The sequence below is a fragment of the Ammospiza caudacuta genome, chromosome 7, assembly GCF_027887145.1.
Source record: "Ammospiza caudacuta isolate bAmmCau1 chromosome 7, bAmmCau1.pri, whole genome shotgun sequence".
NCBI classification, from domain to species: Eukaryota; Metazoa; Chordata; class Aves; order Passeriformes; family Passerellidae; genus Ammospiza; species Ammospiza caudacuta.
This window is the reverse complement of record NC_080599.1, coordinates 38,324,934-38,344,933: the sequence shown is the minus strand read 5'-3', so window position 1 is coordinate 38,344,933 and position 20,000 is coordinate 38,324,934. Positions and strand designations below refer to the sequence as shown.

The 20,000-nt window shown below is 58.3% G+C and overlaps 2 protein-coding genes across 3 annotated transcripts in view; both read right to left on the bottom strand.

Moving 5' to 3' along the window:
* The window catches only part of IPO13 (importin 13), a 31,095-nt gene extending 16,629 nt beyond the window's left edge, over positions 1–14,466 (bottom strand). For both annotated transcript variants that reach the window (XM_058808559.1, XM_058808560.1), the window contains exons 1-2: positions 14,275–14,466; positions 4,215–4,951 (exon numbers count right to left, since the gene is read on the bottom strand). In XM_058808559.1, the coding sequence (XP_058664542.1) occupies positions 4,215–4,951; positions 14,275–14,340 (803 nt within the window). In that variant the 5' untranslated portion in view covers positions 14,341–14,466. The remainder of the gene's footprint in view (positions 1–4,214; positions 4,952–14,274) is intronic.
* Positions 14,467–15,038: 572 nt separating this feature from the next.
* On the bottom strand, positions 15,039–19,798 carry ARTN (artemin). Its single transcript, XM_058808561.1, has 4 exons — positions 19,753–19,798; positions 16,773–16,843; positions 16,446–16,641; positions 15,039–16,077 (listed from the first exon to the last, which is right to left on the bottom strand). The coding sequence occupies exons 1-4, from the start codon at positions 19,796–19,798 to the stop codon at positions 15,641–15,643; spliced, it is 750 nt and encodes a 249-aa protein (XP_058664544.1). The 3' UTR covers positions 15,039–15,640.
* Positions 19,799–20,000: the final 202 nt, after the last annotated feature.

Genomic DNA, 20,000 nt, shown 5'->3' with positions numbered 1-20,000 from the left:
CATAGCAAAGGGTTTATTTTTCCATAAATCATTTCCTCTGATGCCCTGAGTTATGCATGTGGCAGCATGAGAACAATGTGATGATGGCGAATTTGGAAATTCAATAGCTCCTCTCCCAGGGAACCAATGCTGCATGCAGGGTAGGCCCAAGGGAACCAGAGCAGTGCCCAGACAAAAGCCACAGGGAACCTTCCACTGTTCCAGTGTAAGCCAAAGCCTTCCTTCCTCCACAGCACTGGGTTCACAGTACCCGAGGGAGGCTTTTATGGCTTTGTGACTTTTATGACTTTTTCTGACAAGGATTCTGCTTCTGCCAATTACCTTGAAATGCTCACAGTGCCTGGACCTGAACTGATCCTCTGGAATCCCTGCACAGCCAACAGAGATAAACACCTAGATTTGCCTCCATGCTTCAATCCCATATTATTGAAGACTTCTGGGAAATGTTGGGTGAACCACATCTCCTGAGCACCACCTTGCTCTGCTAACTGGTCTGTAGACAAAAGGGCATCCTGGATGCAAGGTCCCTAGCCAGGAGGGAGATGCTTGCTCTAGATGAGTTGTTTTAACCAGTCACACAACAAGACCTGCAGACAAGTCAGCCAGAGCTGAGCTGCTCTATTCCACATCCAGGAGCACAGAGCCCCAGGTCACTCCACCTGGTCAGTGCTGCTTTCCAGCCCAAGGCACCAGCTGATGCCACATCCCTGACCAGGTGCAGAGCTTGCCCCAGGAGATGCTGCCAGCCACTGCTTCCCTGCACCACTGTCAGGCAGAAGGCAAAACCATCCCAGCTCAGAAGAGCCCCTGGATGCCCAGCTTGTTTCCAGCAGCCAAAACCTGTGAATGCCTGTGAAAGAGTACATGAACATGGCAGCCTCATGGTGACTCCTGCCCATGCAGTTCCCTGAAGTGATTTGTCTTAGCCTTCCTGAGAAAGATTTGCAATCCTGGTATTTAGGAGCTGAGCAAATATTGCTTTCATGACCTTGTGTGGTCCCTTCTCAAAGCCCAGCAGCATTTGCAGCTCCCTCTGTGGGACCAGCACCCACTCTTGCTCTTCTGCAAAGTGCACCAGTGTGGGGACAACCTGTAGAGGGAAGATATGGGCATATGGGACAATCTCATCCTTCCTGATCCAAAATCTGAACCACATCTTGATGAGACAATAACCCAATCTTATTAAAAACCTGTTTTGAATGAAGCTCTTGGAAAACTCAAGTGAAATTCCTCTTCAGAAATTCAGCACCAGGTGCCAAGACCAGAAAGACATGGCAGGCAAGACACCAGGCAATCCCCTACAGTCACCTGCAGTCCTGCCAAGTCCACCACTGTAGCAACACCCTGCTGCTTTCAGAGAGGACACTCAGTGTCCAACATCCACGCTGGGCAAACACCACAAGGAGGTGCATCCTTTTGCATCCTAGGTGCATCCCTACCCCACTCTGATGCCACCCACTGCCCTACATGAAGCCAAGTGGCCAAACGCAACACATCAGCTCTCCCCTTGCAGCACGTGCTGCCAAGCTCTCTGACCCATTTAGCTGAGGGGATAATCCTCAAATGAGATGGAAGATACAGCCCAAGCCTCTCCTCTGCAGATGACATACAGCATCTCCATTCCTCCCCTCCTGCAACTCAGGAGCATCCCACCACCTTCAAGGGCAGGGTGTGCTCAGAGATGCTCCAGTTCCAGCTCCTGGCCAGTCTCCAAAAATCTGAATTTCTTCTCAGGAAGGCCATGTCCTAACAGAGGAGCAGCATCAAGACTCCAGCAACACACAGCACATCCCCTTCTCTGGGCTCACAGGGCTCCCACCCACCTGGCAGGTACAGAGATCAAACACTTTGCACCTACACATCTCTGGTGCATCATTTCTAGTAACACCTCAGAGGCAGGAAACCACTCCCTGCTCCTTGCAAGCAGGGAAACTGGAGCTGCCAGCACAAGTGACTAACCCAAGAGCAAGGCAGCACCAGGGCCACGTGGACACAGGTGCTGCAGCAGGAGAGCTGCCTTGCAAGGTGGTGCTCCCCTGGGAGGATGCCTGACAAACTATCTAACCCCCAAAGTCAGAAGCCAAGCTCATGAAGCACTAGGACTCCTGCTGGTGGCAGAAGCACACCTGCCTCATCATCTCTGCAGCAATGTCAGTGAAGACAGCTGGGAGGGAGCAAAGGGGGAAAGACACAATGCAGAAAGCACTCAGGGAACCCATGGCAAAGTGGTGAGCCCCAACACTAACCCTCTCATGGAGCAATGCTCTAATAAGCTCTGGAGAGGACCATGCCAGCAGCCCAGTGCCAAGAATGCTCTGAGCCTGCAGCCAAGGGCCTTGCAGGAACAAAGGCAAGAGACCAAGAGCAAGACAGCAGCTGAAAAGCAGCAGGGATCTCCCAGACTATCAACATAAGAGACAGAAAGATCAGTAGACTCCCTGGGGGCTCTGGGAAAGAGCTGGATCCACTCTGGCTGCGTGACAAAGCCAGAGGGGTGGGACAGCTGGCACTAGGGGAAGCAGGAGGAAGAACACATTATAGTGGACACAAGAAACAAAGGGGAGGAGAGCACCCACCAGGGCTGGGAAGCAGCTGACACCACACACTGCCTGGTAGGGCACCCTGTGACAATGCCACCGCTGTCCCCATGTGCCAGGGCAGGAGCTGCACCAGGCTCACACACTGCAGAGCCTTTCAGGCCAGCTGCCTGCCCTATCCTGGCCACTGCCCACACGCCTACAGACAGGAGGGTGCTCTGCATGGCTGATGACGCCTCCAGGAAGAAGGATGGAGAACAAGTACTGAAAATTCTGTAAGGGAGCACCCAGCATGGTAGGTCTGAATGGGGACAAAAAAACCTGCATGACAGGGTCAGCACAGAAGCAGAGAGGAAACCCCACTGTCAGTCACTCCTCTCCACAATTCACTTTGAAAGCTCAACAGAAAACTCAGCCTTTAATGCAATCAAAGAGCAGCACTGCAGGCCTAGGCTTCTGCACAAAGGTATGGAATCACTGCCAAGGGACTTCTGAGACTCAAGGGAAATTGAAAGCAGGAAGACAGAGTCCAACATTTCAGAACTGCAGGTGACCTTCTCACACCTTCTCACACCTTCTCACTTCCTGCCCCAGACCTGCTACAAGGGTCTGAGCTGGTCCACAGCCTTTGCCAGGCACAAGAAGAAACAGCTTCTGGTGACCTTCTAAACACTAGCAAATGAGGCAACCCCTCACCCCATCCAGCAACACATTAAAATCCTTCTGGGTCCCTTTGTGCACCAGGATTTGCAGTCCACAGATGCAACTCCTTGTCATTGAAAAGGACAGCCCCAGGCAGCCCTAGAGCTGGGGAATGTGCAGGCTGCCCCTGCCCTTAACCAAGGGGAGGACCAGGGCTCACAAGGGCAGTGGCACCATCATTCCCAGGCTGGGGAGGGTCAGAGCCTGCGCGATGTGCAGCCATGCACAGCCATGCACAGGGCATGCACAGTGGCAGCAGCTCAGCTCAGCCTGCAAGGAAACCCTCCTCTTGAGGGGAAGGTTGCTAAGCAGCCAGGAAGGGATGGGGCCACGGGAACTGGAGATGTACTGTCCCTTCTGCAGGCAGTGGTCCCAAGAGCTGACAGCAGCTCAGGCAGTGCAGCCAAGCAGACAGCTCGGAGCTCCACAGCACAGCCCCAGCAGGACCAGTTCAGCTGCTCCCAGGGCAGCCATGGCCACAGACAAAGGATGAGTCCTTGGCTTGCACAAGCTGCTGGAGCCAAGAGGAGGGGAAAAATGACAGATCTGGTTTTATTATCTCTGCATTTAATCAGCTCCTTGGCTGGACCAGCAGTGCAAGGCAGAGGAAGGTCTCTGAACTCCTGCTGGCAGGAGTCAGGCAGTTGCTCTCTGGCTGGCTGCTGCAGGATCTGACACAGGGAGCCAGAACCATGCATCCTCATCTCCCTCAGAGGCCAGCATGGACATGGGCCGCAGCTGCCAAGACTTCATGGTGTCTACAAGTCAACCACAGTGCAAAGCCTTCCAGGACAACCATGAATAACCAACAGCCTCCAACTGCTTTTGATACTCTCCCATTTCCAAACCTTGTCATCATTACCTTCAGAGCCAACAGCAGTTAGAAAAAAAGCCTGAGATTTTTCCCTCCCACCCCGTTACCCTGCTGATGTCCAGGAGCACAAGCCTGCAGCACACAGGAGAGGCTGCCCTTACCTCTGGGCATCGGGCTGGGAAATGGCATTGACCACAGCCTCCACCGCTGTGTCAAAGAGCTCTGGGTCCTGCAGAGAGGTGAAAGCTGCCTGGATGAGGTTCTCGCAGTCCATCAGCGGGATCTCCAGCTGGACCCAGCTGGAGAAGCACTTGAGCACCTTCTGCTTGATGAAACCCGGGGAGTCCTGCTGCTGCAGCAGCTGCTCCAGCAAAGGGAAGACGGAGCCGCACTCCTGCGCCAGGACGCTGCGCACCTGGCCCTTGCGGTACTGGGGGAGGCGGCTGGTCTGGAACTCCTCGGGCAGCACCGTCAGCAGCTCCAGCAGCGCCAGGCACCGCGCCCGCCCGTCCACGTTGGAGTCCTCGGCCTGGAACATGCGCACCATGTCTGCCACGGCGCAGGGCCAGGCCTCGGGCATCATGCTGAGCGCCAGGGAGGCCAGCGCCACGCACAGCCGCGTCAGCACGATCTTGGAGCCGCTGGCGAAGCGCGTGATGTGCGTGAAGAGCTGAGACTTGAGGCTCTCGTACTGGTCGGCCGGGATGTCGTTCCAGTAGCGGGAGATTTTAATGTGGAGAGCGCTGGCACCAAAGTACTGGATCTCGGGCACCTTGTCCATGTGGAGAAGCAGCCAGCTGAAGTGCCATGCCTGGGGGGACACCTGTGCCTGCATCAGCCATTTCTGAGCCAAGTTCTTGTTCTCGATGTTTGGGTCATAATACAGCTGATGGAGAGCCTGGAAGAGAGAAGGAAGCACCCTAGAGCAGCTGAGGAGCACCACTGTGGCCTGTCCTGCCTGGGAAAGGCTGACCAGGAAGGCTCACTAGGATGGAGCCCAGTGCCCAGGCTGCCCTGCACAGCCCCCCTTCCCAGGGCAGCCCGTGTTAGCTGGCCTCCCTCTTCCCATTCTCAGGGAAGTCAGAGTGATCTGACAGCAGGAGAGGACCTGCAAAGCATCCTTTCCCTCCTCTCATGCTTCACTCTAGAAATGTCTTTTCTTTAGTCATTTCCCATCTTCACACATGCTGAATCTGCCTGCTTCCCTGCTAATGTGCCATCACTGGGGTGGGCACAGGACCCTTCTTCCACATGAGGACTGTAAGGGATGTGGCTGACCAGCACTCCTGCCCTCCACTCACACCTGCTTTCTGAAAGGTGCTGTGGTCCACAGCTTGCATCCATCAGCCCATGGAATGCAAGAGCCACTGCAGATCTTTGTTGTCAGGTTATGCAGTATCCTGAAAATCTACAGTCACTAAATTCAGGGATTAATCTCTCCATTAAGCACCTTCAAAATATTCCCAAGCCCACCCAGTTACAGCGGAACCAAGACAGCTGGCATCCAGCCCTGCCTCTGCCACTGCTTTCTGCAACATCCAGTGCTGCTTAGTCCATCTCTCCATATAGAGAAGGGAAACATCACTTACCTGCTCCTGCAGCTTTGTGAGATCTAGTTACTGCTTTGCGTAGCTCAGATCCACATGAACAGCTTCACACAGGCTACAAGGCTTTATTTGCAGAGGAATATTACACAGATATGAAGCCCAACCTTAATTAGCTACTTATCCTGAGTGGGTACAGCTAGCAACCAGTGATGTCCTCGCACAAGGAGAAGAATAACTATCCCTTGCCCGACTCCATCTTCCAGCAGTGAGGATTTCTGCCTGGCACTGCACGTTTCATTTCAAATTGCTGACTGCACATGCCAGGAGCAAGGAAAATCCATGGCACCTGTTGGGCAATCAGGCACCCATCACACCCCACCAGCAAATCAGAGGATGGCTGCAGCAGGTGCGGAGGATTTTTTTATGTACCCACCCTGGCTCCAGGTCTCAAATAGCCTCCCCCCCCCCCCAAAAAAAAGCCCTATGAAATTCTTGTGGTTCTTGTGCCCAGGAGAGGATTTAAACCCTATTTTTAAGCATGCAGAACTGGCAGCTTGGGGCACAGGAACGAGCTTCCCAAGCAAGTGCTTGTGCCTCCTGCTGCCTCCCAGTGTGAGACCAAGGAGCGGGACAATATGGCAGGAACTTTACAGAGTCGGCATTGCCTGGGCCATAATTTGAATCACTACTGTTCAGGACTTTGTGATGGGGGAAAATGAGGATAACCTCTCTGTAAGAAAGATCTTTGTAAGAAAGAGGTTATGAAGTACATTGTAGGAGATGGAGTCAGCCAGCATGGGCTGCAGAGGGACAGCATCTGACCCACTAAAACACCTACCCTGACACAGAAAAGGTTAACCCTACACAAGCAGGACATGGCAGAGAGAAATCTGTCCCAACAGAGCAAGCCAAGGGGAGACCACAAGCTCTCAGTAGTTAGCCAAACCTTTGCTCTGTTCCCAGTTATCTTGGACTTGGATGCAGGAAGTGTCACTCAGCTGCTGGGGCAGAGGTAAGCACTGTCATCCCTTCCAAGCAAAGCAACAATTTACTTCACTATAGAGCAGCAGCTGCAGATGTGCTAAAAGCTCAGCCACTCCTGGGGGTAGGAACCTGGCTCCTACCCCTGCTGCTGTGCTAAGGACTGAGTCATCCTGCAGCAGGGCTGGAGCTGGAGCTCCCAACCATTACCAGCTCAGTCTCTTGCTCCCATCAGAGCTTGCTGCTTATTTTTCTTCCCAAATAAATCTCACTTGAGATTCCCAGAATGCTGACAGCCCACTCTTTCCCTTCCCTGCTTGCTGGGCACTGTCACAAGGTGAAACAAGCAGTGCCCTCTGCATGCTCCCTAGCCCAGCATCCTTCCCCACTTCTTCCCAGCCTCTACTTTTACATCTCCATACACTTCCCAATGAATTTATTTCTTCTATTTTAAATGGTGCTACTGCTTAGAAAATTGTGGGGAGAAAATAATCCCTATGCATCATATATTACAAGGTACAATGTGTACACAGGAGCCCTAACCTCTAAACCTGCACAAGCCTTGTAAAACACGAACCTCACCATGTGTGCAGGATGGACCTGGCCCACAGCGTTGGGTTCCTGACCCACAAACTCCCCAGCTGCTCACCTGTGCTGGCCACAGAGCTGCTGCATGCCAGTCTTACATCAGGGAAACTGCCAGGCAAAGCATGGCACTGTGCACACTCCAGGCACACCACAGTGAGCCCCAGGAGCAATGAACCTGCAGGGCAAGACTTGCACAGCACCACAAGTGACTGGGACCGTGGCAGGGCAGCAGAGCAGGGGATGGCAAACACAGTCTGCCTGCTGGGAAGCAGCTGAGGGCTCATCCTCCTCTGGCTGGGGCTGCCAGTGCTGCTGGCTAAGGCCTGATGCTGCCAACAGGATCTGCTTCAAGCCAGCAGTGCTGGTGCTGCCATGTGATCATCCAGCTGAATGGAGAGGAGCGAGCAACCAGGAAAAGCCCAACATGAAGGTGAGATCCAAGCAGGTGCACACAGACATCCTGCACACACCTCCAGCACACAGACATCCTGCACACAGACATGCTGCACACAGCTCCAGCACACACACATCTGCACACAGCCCTGTCAGAGACTCCAACAGTGGCTATGCTAAAAAATCCCAGCTGCTGCATTGTAACAATGACAGAGGGAGAACTGTCATAGCTGCTCACCACAATACTTGTGCTGGGGAGATGTTACAACCTCTGCAATAAGAGCAACAGTGAGCAGCTGGGTTGCAAGACCCCTTCCCAGGCAGGGCCAGCTTTTCAGGTATGTGGACAGCTCTCCCATCACCACCATCCCAGCATCTTGCCTGCATCCCTCACGTTCCACCCTGTGCACCATTCCCACCATCCCCAGTGAACTCTCTGGAGAGGCGTCCACACCCAGCAACACCAGCCCAGAGCCCTGCTCCTCCTGCAGGGAGTCTCTGGGGAGGTCTCCAGCAAAGGTCCCCAAGGACATGCTGCAGCCTCCACCATGGGTGAGAAGGTGAATGGCAAGATGAAAAAATCTACCAACTACACAAAGCAATTCAGAGGATGGAAGCAAAGGTAATGCTGAGAGCTCACGCTACAAGCTGTTGGAAGTCAGATGAATATTCTGGAAAAAAGCATCCATTCACTATCTCAGCCGCCTTTTCTAAGTATCCTGCCTGGGAGGGAATCAGTTGTGGTGGCTCCTGAAAAAAGCATGGCTGTTCCTGCCTGCATGGAGGACACCAGGTGGAAAGGAAAGGCAGCATGTGCCCCAGGGCTACCAGCAGCACAGCCCATCCAGTACTCTGTACAACACGGGAGACCCTTCCAGAGGACCTCCAAGGCTGGGCATAAATACTGGGACCATCCTGAGCTCAAAGCAGCAGAAGAAGCCTTTGGGAGCAGACTAGGCTCTCTCCCTGATCTACCATGCACATCAGCTGAGTACCATCCTCTGCTGGGAGCATGGGGCAGGGGACTGCAAGGGACAGAAGGGCATGTGAACACCTCAGCATGCTCCTCCTCAGCAAGGAGATATTGCCCTCATGCCAGACCAGGCACCAGCATCAGCTGCTGCTGGACTTTAGTGTAACTCCTCTGGCCAGCACCCTGGGCCCATTAGGAGGCACTGGAGATGACAAGGGGAACTATTAGTGCCAAGAGGGAGAAGCAGAAGGCATGAAATCGGGTGACATCTAACAGGGAAGCTTTGTGCATTCCAATTGGAACGGGTGGCTGACACCAGACCTGCCTTCTCTGCAATTAGACCTGTAATGTGAGAGCTGGTAAACAGCCTGGCTGTCAGCTATGCCCTTTGGCTGGGGAAGAAGCCTTCTCCAACATCAGCTCTGCTTGGCTGAAAATAATTCTAGCTTATTATGATGGCTCTTCCCTGCTCTAAAAAGCTGTGACCAAAGCCTCAGTCAGGCTTTAGTCGCTAGAGAAACATCAGCCCCTCAAGTAAGCTGCTGTGGTGCAGGGCAGCCTGCCCAAAAGGCATGGGTCAGAGATCTCATGCTGGTTCCTTCGTCAGGTGGAATGGGAGCAGTCCAAGGAGAGTTACAGACAAGCAGAGGCATCTGATCTTAGGCTGCACCCAGGCACAGCAAGAGAAGAAGATCTGCTACAAGCACAGAGCCCCCAGCTCTCACCCTTCTGCAGGGAGCCCAGTGCCAGCAGGCTGTCTCCCTCACTGCACTGCGTAAATACATTACCATGGGGTACCCTGCAGGGAGGTGCTGTCTCCGTGCCATTATGGGGTGACAAGATGAGCCACAGACACACGACTCTGACCCCAGAGCAAGAGCGCGCTGCCTCCTGTTCTTGGGGGCTCCATGGGGAGACAGCTGCCCTCCAAGGGCCAGTCTGCTTGAGCACAGAGAGCTGACAGCAGGTACAGCTCTGAGCGAGGTCTGCATCGCAGCTGGGGAAACAGAAAGCTGCAAAATACATTCCTGCTCTGCTCCTCGTAGCTTGTCCACAGCCATGGCACAGTGGGGGCAGCGGTGGCCACGGCCCCGTGGCACCCCCAGCCCCCTGCAGCAGCACCCTGGGGATGTCCCCGCTGCCGTCTCTCGCTGTCCTTTCTACTTGAGCGCACTCGCAGCGTCAGTGCTCCAGGCCTGCAGCAGCAGCACAGCCATTACCCCGGCTCTGCCAAGCGAAGGGAATATCATCATCATCATCCCTGCCTCCCCTGCCTGCAGCAGCTGGCCCCCCCGGCCCCAGCGGGGCAGGCTCAGCAGCCGGCGCCCCGGCAAGGCGGCAGCCTGCCCACAATAGCAAATGGACGCAAAGTGAAGCTGGGTGTGTGCCGCTGGGCATGCTGCTCCTGTCCAAGGACCCACATTTTGCCAGCAGTTCAAAAGAAAAGGGTTTTCTCTCCTCTCCTAATAAAAGATGCTGCCACTCTGAAGCCCCTCTTTGAGCCCAGCTTGCCCACACCAAGTCCTTGGCTGTCCAGAAGAGGCTGCAGCCTTGACACAGCTCAGCAGCTTTGGCATCACTCGCACTGCTTCACTGCCATCAGCCCTCTGCAGAGCACAGCATGGTCCCCAGCAGGGACAGGGGCTGTAGGACAGGTGTGCTCCCAGCCAGAGTGGGCAGGGGCCTGAAAATGCAAAGGGTGAGCAGGACCAGAGAGAAACCCTGGAGATGCAGAGCCCAGGATGAATTACAAGGGTGAGCCAAACACCCCTGTTCACTATCCCTTCTTTCTACCCAACACTTCCATGATGGAGTAAAGAAGCAATTTGTGAGAGAAATTTCTGCTGGAGCCCAAGCACCAATTCCATCCATTCCTGCACCATAACATATCACAGCTGAGATGAGGCACCAGCAATGGCCCTTGTGGGGCTCAGACCAGCACTGGACAACAAGATACTGCCCTCTCATCCCATTACCACCACACCATGGGAAGGAGCCATGTGTTCAGCCAAGGTTGGCTCTCGCTGGAATCTGCTTCTGCAAGAACATTTGCTTAAACATGTAACAAGGTGACTCCCTGCTTCCCTCAGTTCTGGAGGAATCTCTGCTCCTAAGGCCCCCAGCTCACCATCCCCAGTGTGGCTGCCACATCTCACACATGCAGGCTGCCTCTAAGGCCCCAGTGGTCAATCCACTACCAGAGAGAGGATGCCATTCCCTCACCCTCGAGTATTTGTAATTCTCTTGATCAGGTTTCTGAAGACAGGCAATAGCCTTCCAAAGGAACCAGATGCACTTGATTTCTCCTCCCCATCCTCCTGGGCAGAAGGCAGCCCCAGCAGCTGCCACATCCCCGAGGCTCAGCATCTCTGAGGAGCAGTGATCAAAGCCATCCCTCTCCCATCGCGGGAGGCTCCGGATGTCAGCTCCATGACACCCCGCCTACCCATCCTGCCAGAGAGACTCCGTGCATTCATCAGGCATCTCCAGAGAGGCACACGGCAATCTGGAAGGCCCAGAGATGCCAGACCGCTAATGTGCTAGGGAAAAGACGTCAGCAAATATTACAAACACCCCAGAGGATCAGAGGCAGGACAAGGGAGGAAAGACCTGGAAGGAATTAGACAAAAAAAGAGGCCGAGAGTCTGCACTTGGGAAATTCATGGAGGAATGGCACTGTCTTTTTTCTTATTTCAAAAAGGGTGATACTGCTGAAGCAGATTCAACTGCCCTAAGGACATGTGAAGAGGGTCTCGCATTCTTCCTCTCCTGTCCAATACTGCAGTATTAAGTGCTGAGGGAAATCAAGATTGCAGGGCACAAGTCCTGCCTGTGCATTGCTCCTCTGAGATGGACAGAGCAGCCTGGACTAAACATCTGCAATCTGTCCTCATCATCACCCCAGCACCAGGCTGTTAGTCACACCAGGGACAGCTCCTGGGCACACAAAAGCACACACAGGTCACAAACCACATTGCACCATTTAGGCAGTGAAAGGCTGAGCATTCCCACAGCCTGAAGCCCTTGGCTTTCCCAGCCTTGCCTATCCTCCACCCCCTCCAAACACAGCAACAGAGCCCCACTCAGCAGCAGACGCAGGGGAAGCAGAGCCAGTCCAGAGCTGCCGGACTCCCAGCACAGCGTGGCCATGCCAGCCGGCTCTAGCTGTGCTGAAGCCAGAGCAGCATCTAGGTCAGGCTCAGAAGAAAACAAAAAGCAGACAAGCAGCCCTCAGCTAGGACTAGGGGATGCTGACACAGTAACCCTATCAAACCAGCTCAGCCCCAGTGCAGCCCGCCTCCTCTCCTGTGCCACAGGAGCTCCCTATGGAAAAACAAATACAGGGAGCAACTTTCAGATGGCTCCTGAAGTGCAGCACCTGAACCTGGCACTTGTCCCCAGGCTTTTAGACCTGTCAGCTGGCCCTGCCTCCAGCATCTGCACCCTCCTGCCTCCCTGAAACCACTGTTCACAGCTGGAGGTGTCTCCCTCTGGCACTGGTTACACATAAACACAGTAATGATCCTTTTCAGCTACACTGGCACCCCAGAGCCCTGCAAAGCCCCACTGCATAACAACAGTAGGGGTACAAAAGGATTTTCCAGGGACAGAATCTTCTCCATGAAAACCATCAGAAGAGTGTGACAGGCAGAGTCTTGCCAGACTGCCCTAGCTACAAATGTCACACATGAAGACCTCCACTGCAGGGGACCTGGAAAGGCTTCAGCCCTCTGACTTATGAGATAACCAGTTCCTCAAGCTGTTCCTAACCCCAGCACTTATCACTGACTGACTCACAGTGGAGTCAAACCCTGACTTAAATCAGTATTCAGGATTATTAATAGAGCCATGCACAAAATCTGGCAGGTGGAAGAACCCGGGCCAGTAGGAGCATCATCACTCATCTGCCAGCATCACCACTGACAAAGCGGCTCTACCCACCTGCCTCCCACCAACCCTGCTCCCAGCAAAGCCCATCTTTCCTTCACTTTGTACCCCACAGACCTTCCTGGAAAAGCCTGCTGAACCTCTGTGTTTTTTCTGATCCCACCCCATGCTTCTTTCCCTGTTCAGGGACTGTGCTGCTGCACCCCGCCAGCAGCTCAGAGCCCCACTGCAGTCCACAGCTGCACCTTCAGAGGACACCATTGAGATGGCAAAGCCTGCAGAGATCAGGAGAGGCAGAGGCAGGCTGGGGGAGGGGAGATGAAGCATCCTGGAGGGCATCTCTGCCTCCTCCCAGGCACTGGGAGACTAAATCCCGAGCAGCTTGGCAAGGATGAGCTGCCTCTCGGCACAGCCGCACCTCACGCGGCCGGCGCCGGGTGCCCCCACCCTGGCACTGCCCACCCTCCCCGGGCAAGTGTGCACCTCATTGTTGGTGCAAACAAAGGAGCGGTTTGTGCCTGATGAAAAGAAAGGGAGTCAGAGGCAAAATCATCCAGCAGCCCTGGATGGATGCAGATTAAGCTGCAGAAGGTCGCACGAACGTAACATTTTCCAGACATCAGTTAATCCCCCGGCTGTGCTCTGTCTCCATCTCCCTGGGAGAGGTGGGCTGTGTCTCACCTGCAGCCACAAAGGCAACCAGCACCCAGTGACAGACCTGACATCCCTGACCTGACATCTCCTGTGGGGCCAGGCAACCTACTGGGGAGGGACGGGTGTGAAAAGCTTTCAGAAATGGGTTAGCAGTGGGCTCGGCAGGGCTGCACTAACCATTGGACATGAGAGGTCTTTTCCAAGCTAAATGATTCCATGATTCTATGTGCCCACCAGTACGCCCATGAGTACTGCTTTGGCAAGGATCTCAGTCTATTCTTATACAGGAAAAATGAGGACACTGGGATTCCCACTGTCTGAGGACCAAGCTATGGATGTCTGCTGGATGTCTGGCTACAGGGTAAGTGGAAGAGTGATGCACTTGCTGTTTGCCCTTCAGTGATGCATCCTCTGCTGCCCTGCCCCCATCACCTCCAAGGCGACTAAGGGGAGGTTTTTGCCCCGCTGCCCTCCCGGGTGTGCTCGCTGAGGTGCCCTGTTTAGTCTCTGTGATGAACCCCAGGTTCCACATCAGCTGCTCAGAGCTCCTTCCAACAGGAGCGTGATGCCAGCAGGCCTTGGTTTGCCGTGGCTATTCCCTGGATCCCAGATTTCAGCAATCAGCCTCACTCCTGTTGCTCTGCAGATACTTTGAAAGACCTTGAGCTTCAGCAGGAGCAAAGGAGCTGGATTCCTGGTTTAGAAAGGTATCAATGGGCCATCCACGCACTGAAGGCTTTTCCCAACCGTAATACCCAATAATGCCCAGCACCTGGCAAAAGTTCCTTCCTTCCCTGCCTAATGCAGACACTGATAATGGGTGTCACACTGATGCAGCTGGTTCAGCAGCCAGGACCAGACCCGTGGGCTCTCCCTGCCCGCCGCTGCAGCCGGAGACCTAGAGGACGCCAGTCAGAAACACAACCCCTCCCTCCTGCTCCCATTCCTGCCACATCATTTTCCCTCCGGGGCTGCCCCGGCGGCTCCCCCTCCAGCCCGGTGTCCGGAGCCCAGCAGCGGCAGGACGGGCGGGCACAGGGGACGCCGCCCGTCGCCCTGGCCGGGCCCGGCACGGCCGAGCAGGTGCCCCCCCGCTCCCCGAGCCGCATCCCTCGCAGCGCCGCGGCACCGGCAGCATCCCGCTGCGGACCCCCCCGCCCCGCCACGGCCACCCGCGGGCCGGCGGCGTTCGCTCACCTTCTCCACGTTCTCCACGGTGAAGTCGAGGCCCTGCGGCGGCGGCGCCTCCGCCCTCCGCTCCATGGCTGCGGCGGCGCTCAGGAGGCGGCGGCGGGCGGGCGACAGCGGCGGCGCACGGGCAGCCGCATCGCGGTGGGACCCGCCTCCCGCCCCGACGGGGGCGGCGGCACCGGGGCGGCGCGGGTCGGCGCGGCGGTCGGGCCGGGAGGCGCCCGCGGGACTCCCCGAGCAGCCCCGGCGCCCCGCTCCGCTTCTCCCCGGCCCCGCCTCGCCTCTCCCCGCGGCCCCGCAGGCGCGGCCGGGCAGCCCAGGACCTGCCGCAGCGCCGCGCCGCACGCCGGGAGCGGTAGTCCCGGCCCAGGCGCGTCCCCTGCTGGGCACCGCGCAACGGCACCGGCACCGCTCCCCGCGCGGGGCGGGCAGCGCCGGCCGGAGCCGGCTGCCACCTCAGGGACACCCTCCCGCTGCCACCTCAGGGACACCCCCGTCCCCGTCCCCATCACGGGCACACGCAGGGGTTGGACGCGCAGCCCATCGCTTTATTGCTACAGGAAAAGGCGGCTGTACAAAAATAGAGTTTATCCCTCAAATTTTACAAATAATAGAAAAAGGGTGCGGGGGTGCACGGGGCGCTGCCCAGGGCTTCAGTGCAGCGCTGGGGTTAAATTACACCCGGCCGCTGGGGGCCCAAAGTCATAAATAGGAGCTGCCGCTCGAGAACAATAAATAAATAATTTAGAGTAATAAATAGTTTAGTGCCACAGCACCACGGAGCAGCGCGGGGACCCTGCCACTACCCTGGGAACCAGGCAGGGGTGGGGGTCCCAACGGGTGTCTAGGAACGAACACCCTGCAGAATACTAGGGTCTGCTGCTGGTCCGGGTGCAGAGCCCCCACTCCACTCTGGTGCAAATTGGCCCCACTGCATCCCTGCCCTCAGGGACACCCCTTCTCTGCACCACTGACCCCAGGGTGCCCGAGGGGACAGGGAGGGTTTGCCCCCTCTGAAGCCTGGGTGATGCTTGGCCCCTGGAGCACAGGTGCAGGGATGCTGCTGATGGACACTGGGCTGGGAGACCCTTGGCAGTGGTGGGGATGGTCCATACTCTCTTCAGCTCTTCTCCCAGGGCTGAGCTAGGACTCCATGCAGCCGCTGGCACCAGCTGCTTGGCACTGAGCAGGAGCGGGCTTGGCCACCCACACTCCAGTCATGACTCCGTCTCACCTCGGTTCTTTGTGGCCACGTAACAGCAGGGGCACCAGCCTCTGCCAAACCCTCGTTCTGAGCCACAGTGCCACCGCATGTGGCAAGCTGGAGTCTGTCGGCATGTGTCGAGCTGGGGCCAAGCTAGCGGCCCCCTCCTCAGCCAATACAGCTGCACTCGGCTGCTGAGAGCTTCTCCACCGTCTGCCACGTGTTCTCCACATCCATGAAAGAGACAGCCTCATAGCGGGTGGGTCGGCAGCAGGGGTGGCTGAGGACGCGTTCCTGCGGCCCCGGGGCGATGAGCTGCTGCCGCAGCAGGCTGCCCAGCGTCAGGTCGTAGTTGCTGCGCGCCCGGTGGCAGGACCCGCTGCAGTACTTGAAGAGCACGATCTCGTCCGAGTTGAAGCCCAGGCCCAGGTCGCGCACCTTCACCATCAGGTTGCGGATGTGGCAGTTGCGCCCGCGGGGGCGCCGCAAGGATTTCCCCGCCGCCTTTTTGGCTTTGCTGGCACTTGGCGGGGAGCGCTCGGCACGCAGCAGCAGGTCCTCCGCCAGCTCTGCGGTGCCCGGGCTACCTGTTGTCGCGTTGTCCCCTGCACATGGAGGAGATGGCGCTGTCATGACCTCTCCTGCACCCATCGCCCTCCTTCTGAGCCCGCCGGTCCCCGCTGTGACCTACGGGTCCCTCCTGATCACCCACCATGGCAATGACTGGTGCCTGAGAGGGTGTGCTGGTGGGAATATACTTCCAGCCAAGAATCTTCTGATCTTCTCATTTCTAGGGCTCTGCCACTTGCCCGGCATGAAGCTCAGGGCCCCATGTGTTGAGATCCCCTCCGCCCAGCCCCAAAGCGCAGCCACAGCCCCACATGGGCTGGGGCTCCCCACAGAAACTCCCAACCTGCCCATGCTCCACACACGGGACCGCCATGCCCAGGCTGGGGGCTGTCCCAAAACGCACCGTACAGCTGGCTCCAGGCAGCAGCAGCAGCAAGGGGCGCCTCCACAGCATCCTCCCCAGACAGGCTGGCAGTGGCCGTGCCCTGGGGCGTGGGGGCTGCGTCCAGCGTCTCATTGCAGTGGGGCGTTCGCAGGGTGCCTGTGGCCAGCCCAGCCAGCAGCGACAAGATGGCAAAGAACCCCCACAGTGTCCCCTCCTGCAAGGAATCACAGCACAGCAGGGTCAGCCCTGACCAGGGTTCATTCCCCACACCAGGAATGAGGCTCCACGAGCTGGGAATAGGGTCATGTAGTCCTGGCCATGGCAGCCAGACAGACCTGGGCTCACCTTGGGCTGCAGGTGCGTGGCAGGTCCTGCAGGCCTTCGCTCTGGTGGCCCCTGTCGCTGGTCCATGCTAGCTGCAAATACAGAGGTTAGGGTCAGTGCCCACACAGGGTGGGTATAAAGCTGGCTGGCTCAGAGTTGGCACATGCCTCCCTGCCCTGGCCAAGCCTGCCATCCCCTTCCTCACCCCCCAGAATCTCACAACAGCTCCTGCACTCCCTTCATGGCCCACCCCTACCCCTCTCCTCTCCTGGCATAGAGGCATCCTCACCACAACGAACACCCCTTCCAAGAGATTGGGCAGCTTGGGCAACCCAGCCTTTGTACAGCACATCTCCTCAGGGGCCATGCAGCCATGTCCTCATGTGAACAGCCTGGGATGCCAGGCTGGGCTGTGAGGCAGTGGCTGACTGGGAGTGCTGTGCAGGGGGGCCCTTTCCCATGGCCCTTCCCTGGGAATGTTTTTCTTGCTCACAGTGGGAGCCTGACCTTGGAAACTCCAAATCCATTAGCACAGGGTCCTTGGGTGCAGCCACCCCTTGGCCCCGTGCTGGCTCCCCAGGCTGCTGCCTGTGCCAAGCTGGGACACACATCCCCTGAGCAGCCTGGATGAGTGGGACTGCAAGGGGCAGGATGCTCAGGCAGGTCCTGTGGGGACACAGCAGGGTACAGAGCACTACGCTGGGCTCACTGTGGTGATTCACCACAACACCACAGCTTGGCATCCACTGCCCTGACACACAGAAAGGCACTGCATCCCTGCTGTGCGTGGTCCCAGAGGAGCAGCAAGCACGGTCTCAGGGGAGTGATGTTTCCCAGGAGGTGCTGCAGCAACTCCCGTTTGCAGCCACATCTTTGCCTCCTTTCCCAGCTCCCCTCTGTGGTGCAGGGATGCCCCAGTGTCCAAAGCTAGGATACCCTGGCTTTGAAGGGCTTTAGAAGTGGTTCCAAAAGGGGTTGTAGTTTCCTTGTCCCATCTGCTGCTTATCCTATCTCTCAAGGGGACCGTCCCCTTGGAGCTTAGTGGCATTCTGCATTCAATGACTCTATGACTTCGGCTTTGCCCAAGCACGTCCCAGTTGCTTCCATGGCAAAGGAAGCAATAAGGGATGGAAACAAGCTGAGGAGAGCGCTCCTGACCAAAAAAAAAAAGTGAAAGCACATACCTGGGCACTGCTGGGACAAAAAGAAAACATAATTTCTTCCAGTCCCTCTAGCATCTCAGAGGATAGTCCCCAAATCCCAATTGTGGAATCTGATGCCACCCTGCACTGGCCACACTGTGCCACGGGTCTGTAGTGGGCGCTGCCAGACCCATGCGTCCCCTCCGGGGACGGTGCACCAGGCGGGATGCGCCCCCGGGCCGTGCACCAGGCGGGATGCGCTCCCGGTGCCGGCAGGGCTCGCACCGCCCCCCGGCCGCACCAGCCGCCACAGCCCGGGCAAACACAGCCCGCGCTGCCCTTCGCTCTCGTGGTGGCCGTGGCCCCACGCCAGCCGCTGCCGCCAGGTCATGGATTTCCCAGGCCGGAGGGGCCAGGCGAGGGTCCCTGCGCCCTGCTGGAATGGGAAGGACTCCCCTGTCCTCGCTTCCCTGCTGCGGCCCCTCGGCTCCAGCATCCCGCGGGACGGGACGGGACGGGACGGGACGGGACGGGATCAGCCGGTGCAATTCAGGCTTCTCCCGTCCGGCGGCAGCACGGCCCCGGACTCTGCAGCGGCAGCGCTGCCGGCGGGGCGCCGAACGAGGGCAGCCTCCCTTCGCCACCGGGAGCCCCAGCGCCCGGACTAACACAAGCAGCGCCTCCTCAGACTCGGGGCCCCGTCCACGGGGCAGCTCCTCGAGCCCGCGGGACCGCAGCCCACGCTGGCCCCGCTCGGCATCTGCTTTCGTCCAGCGCGGGCAGTGCTGAGCCCAGCACCGGGCACCCCACGGCGGTGCCAGACCTGCACAGCCCACAGCAGACCCCCATGTCCTGTACGGGGAAATCCGGCTGGATCTTCCCCAGACACGGCTGCCAGAGCCCTTCCGGGCGATTCATAGACACAGGAGGGTTTTTTCCCGGGGTCGGAACCGAGCTCATTCATGTGAGCACCTGTCTGGACCCCCGCCACACGTGTCCCCCGCCCGGGGTTAAACAACAGCAATTGTTGGCGCAATCCCTGAGCAAGCCACCTCACACTCACTGGTGCAGAGCCCGGCGAGAGCGCCGATGCCCGCCCTGTGCACGGGGCGCTGGGAGAGCATGTCCCGGGCTGCCCCAGGCCCCCGGGGAGGCACAGACACTCGCCAAGTGTCCCCAGGCCCGCGGTGAGTGTCTCGGCTCCCGGAGTAGCTGCGGCAGCCCTGCAGCCGCGGGGCCCACCTGGAAGCGCGGGGGGATGCCCAGAGACCCCTTCGGACACCTGCGGGCACCGGCGGAGGCCCTGCATCCCTTCGCGCTGACCATGGTAGAAGAAGTGATGGGGATCAGAAATCAACCCTACGTATGAGGACTCGGACACGCGGGACACACGGCAGAGACCAAACTCGGCCCCAACTCAGGGACAGCAGAGCCGGGGAGCACAGGGTACCCCCGCCCTTGCCTCTCGCCTGCCCACCGCCCGGGGCGCACACCTGTCCGACGTGCCCAACGGGCCGGGCGGGAGCCCCGGGAAGAGGCGGGCGAGCCCGTCCCCGTGCCCCTCGGGCGCCCGCAGCGGGGTGCCGCCTCTCCCCGCCCCGGCAGGAGCCCCGGCCCCGCTGCGGCCCCCAGCGCTTCCCGCCGCCGGGTCGGGCTCGGCTCCCCGGTAGCCGAACGGGGGGGACTTGCCCGGGGGCGGCCCGAGACTCCTCACCGGCCCGCGAATATTGCCGGGAGGCGGGCGGCGAAGCGGGTTCCCCTCGTCCCCCCCGTAGTCCCGGTCCGAGCCTCCGCCGAGACTCGGGGCCGCCGGCAGGCTGGGGCGGGCGCTGTCGCCCGCCACCCCGGCCCGCACTCACCGTGCCCGCGGCGGGGACCATCCCCCGGGCCGCCGCTGCCCCGCATCGCCTCCGCTCCCCGCCGCCCCCCGCCGCCCGCCGCCGCTGCGCCGGGGCGGGGCGCTGGCGGGGGCCGGCGCTGCCCCGCCGGCACCGACTCCCGCCGCTGCTCCCGGTGCCGCTCCCGCTGCGTCTCGGGGTGCGGTGGCGGCGGCGTCAGGCGGACGCGCAGTGCGGGGCACCGGCGGCTCCATCCCGCTCCCGTCGTG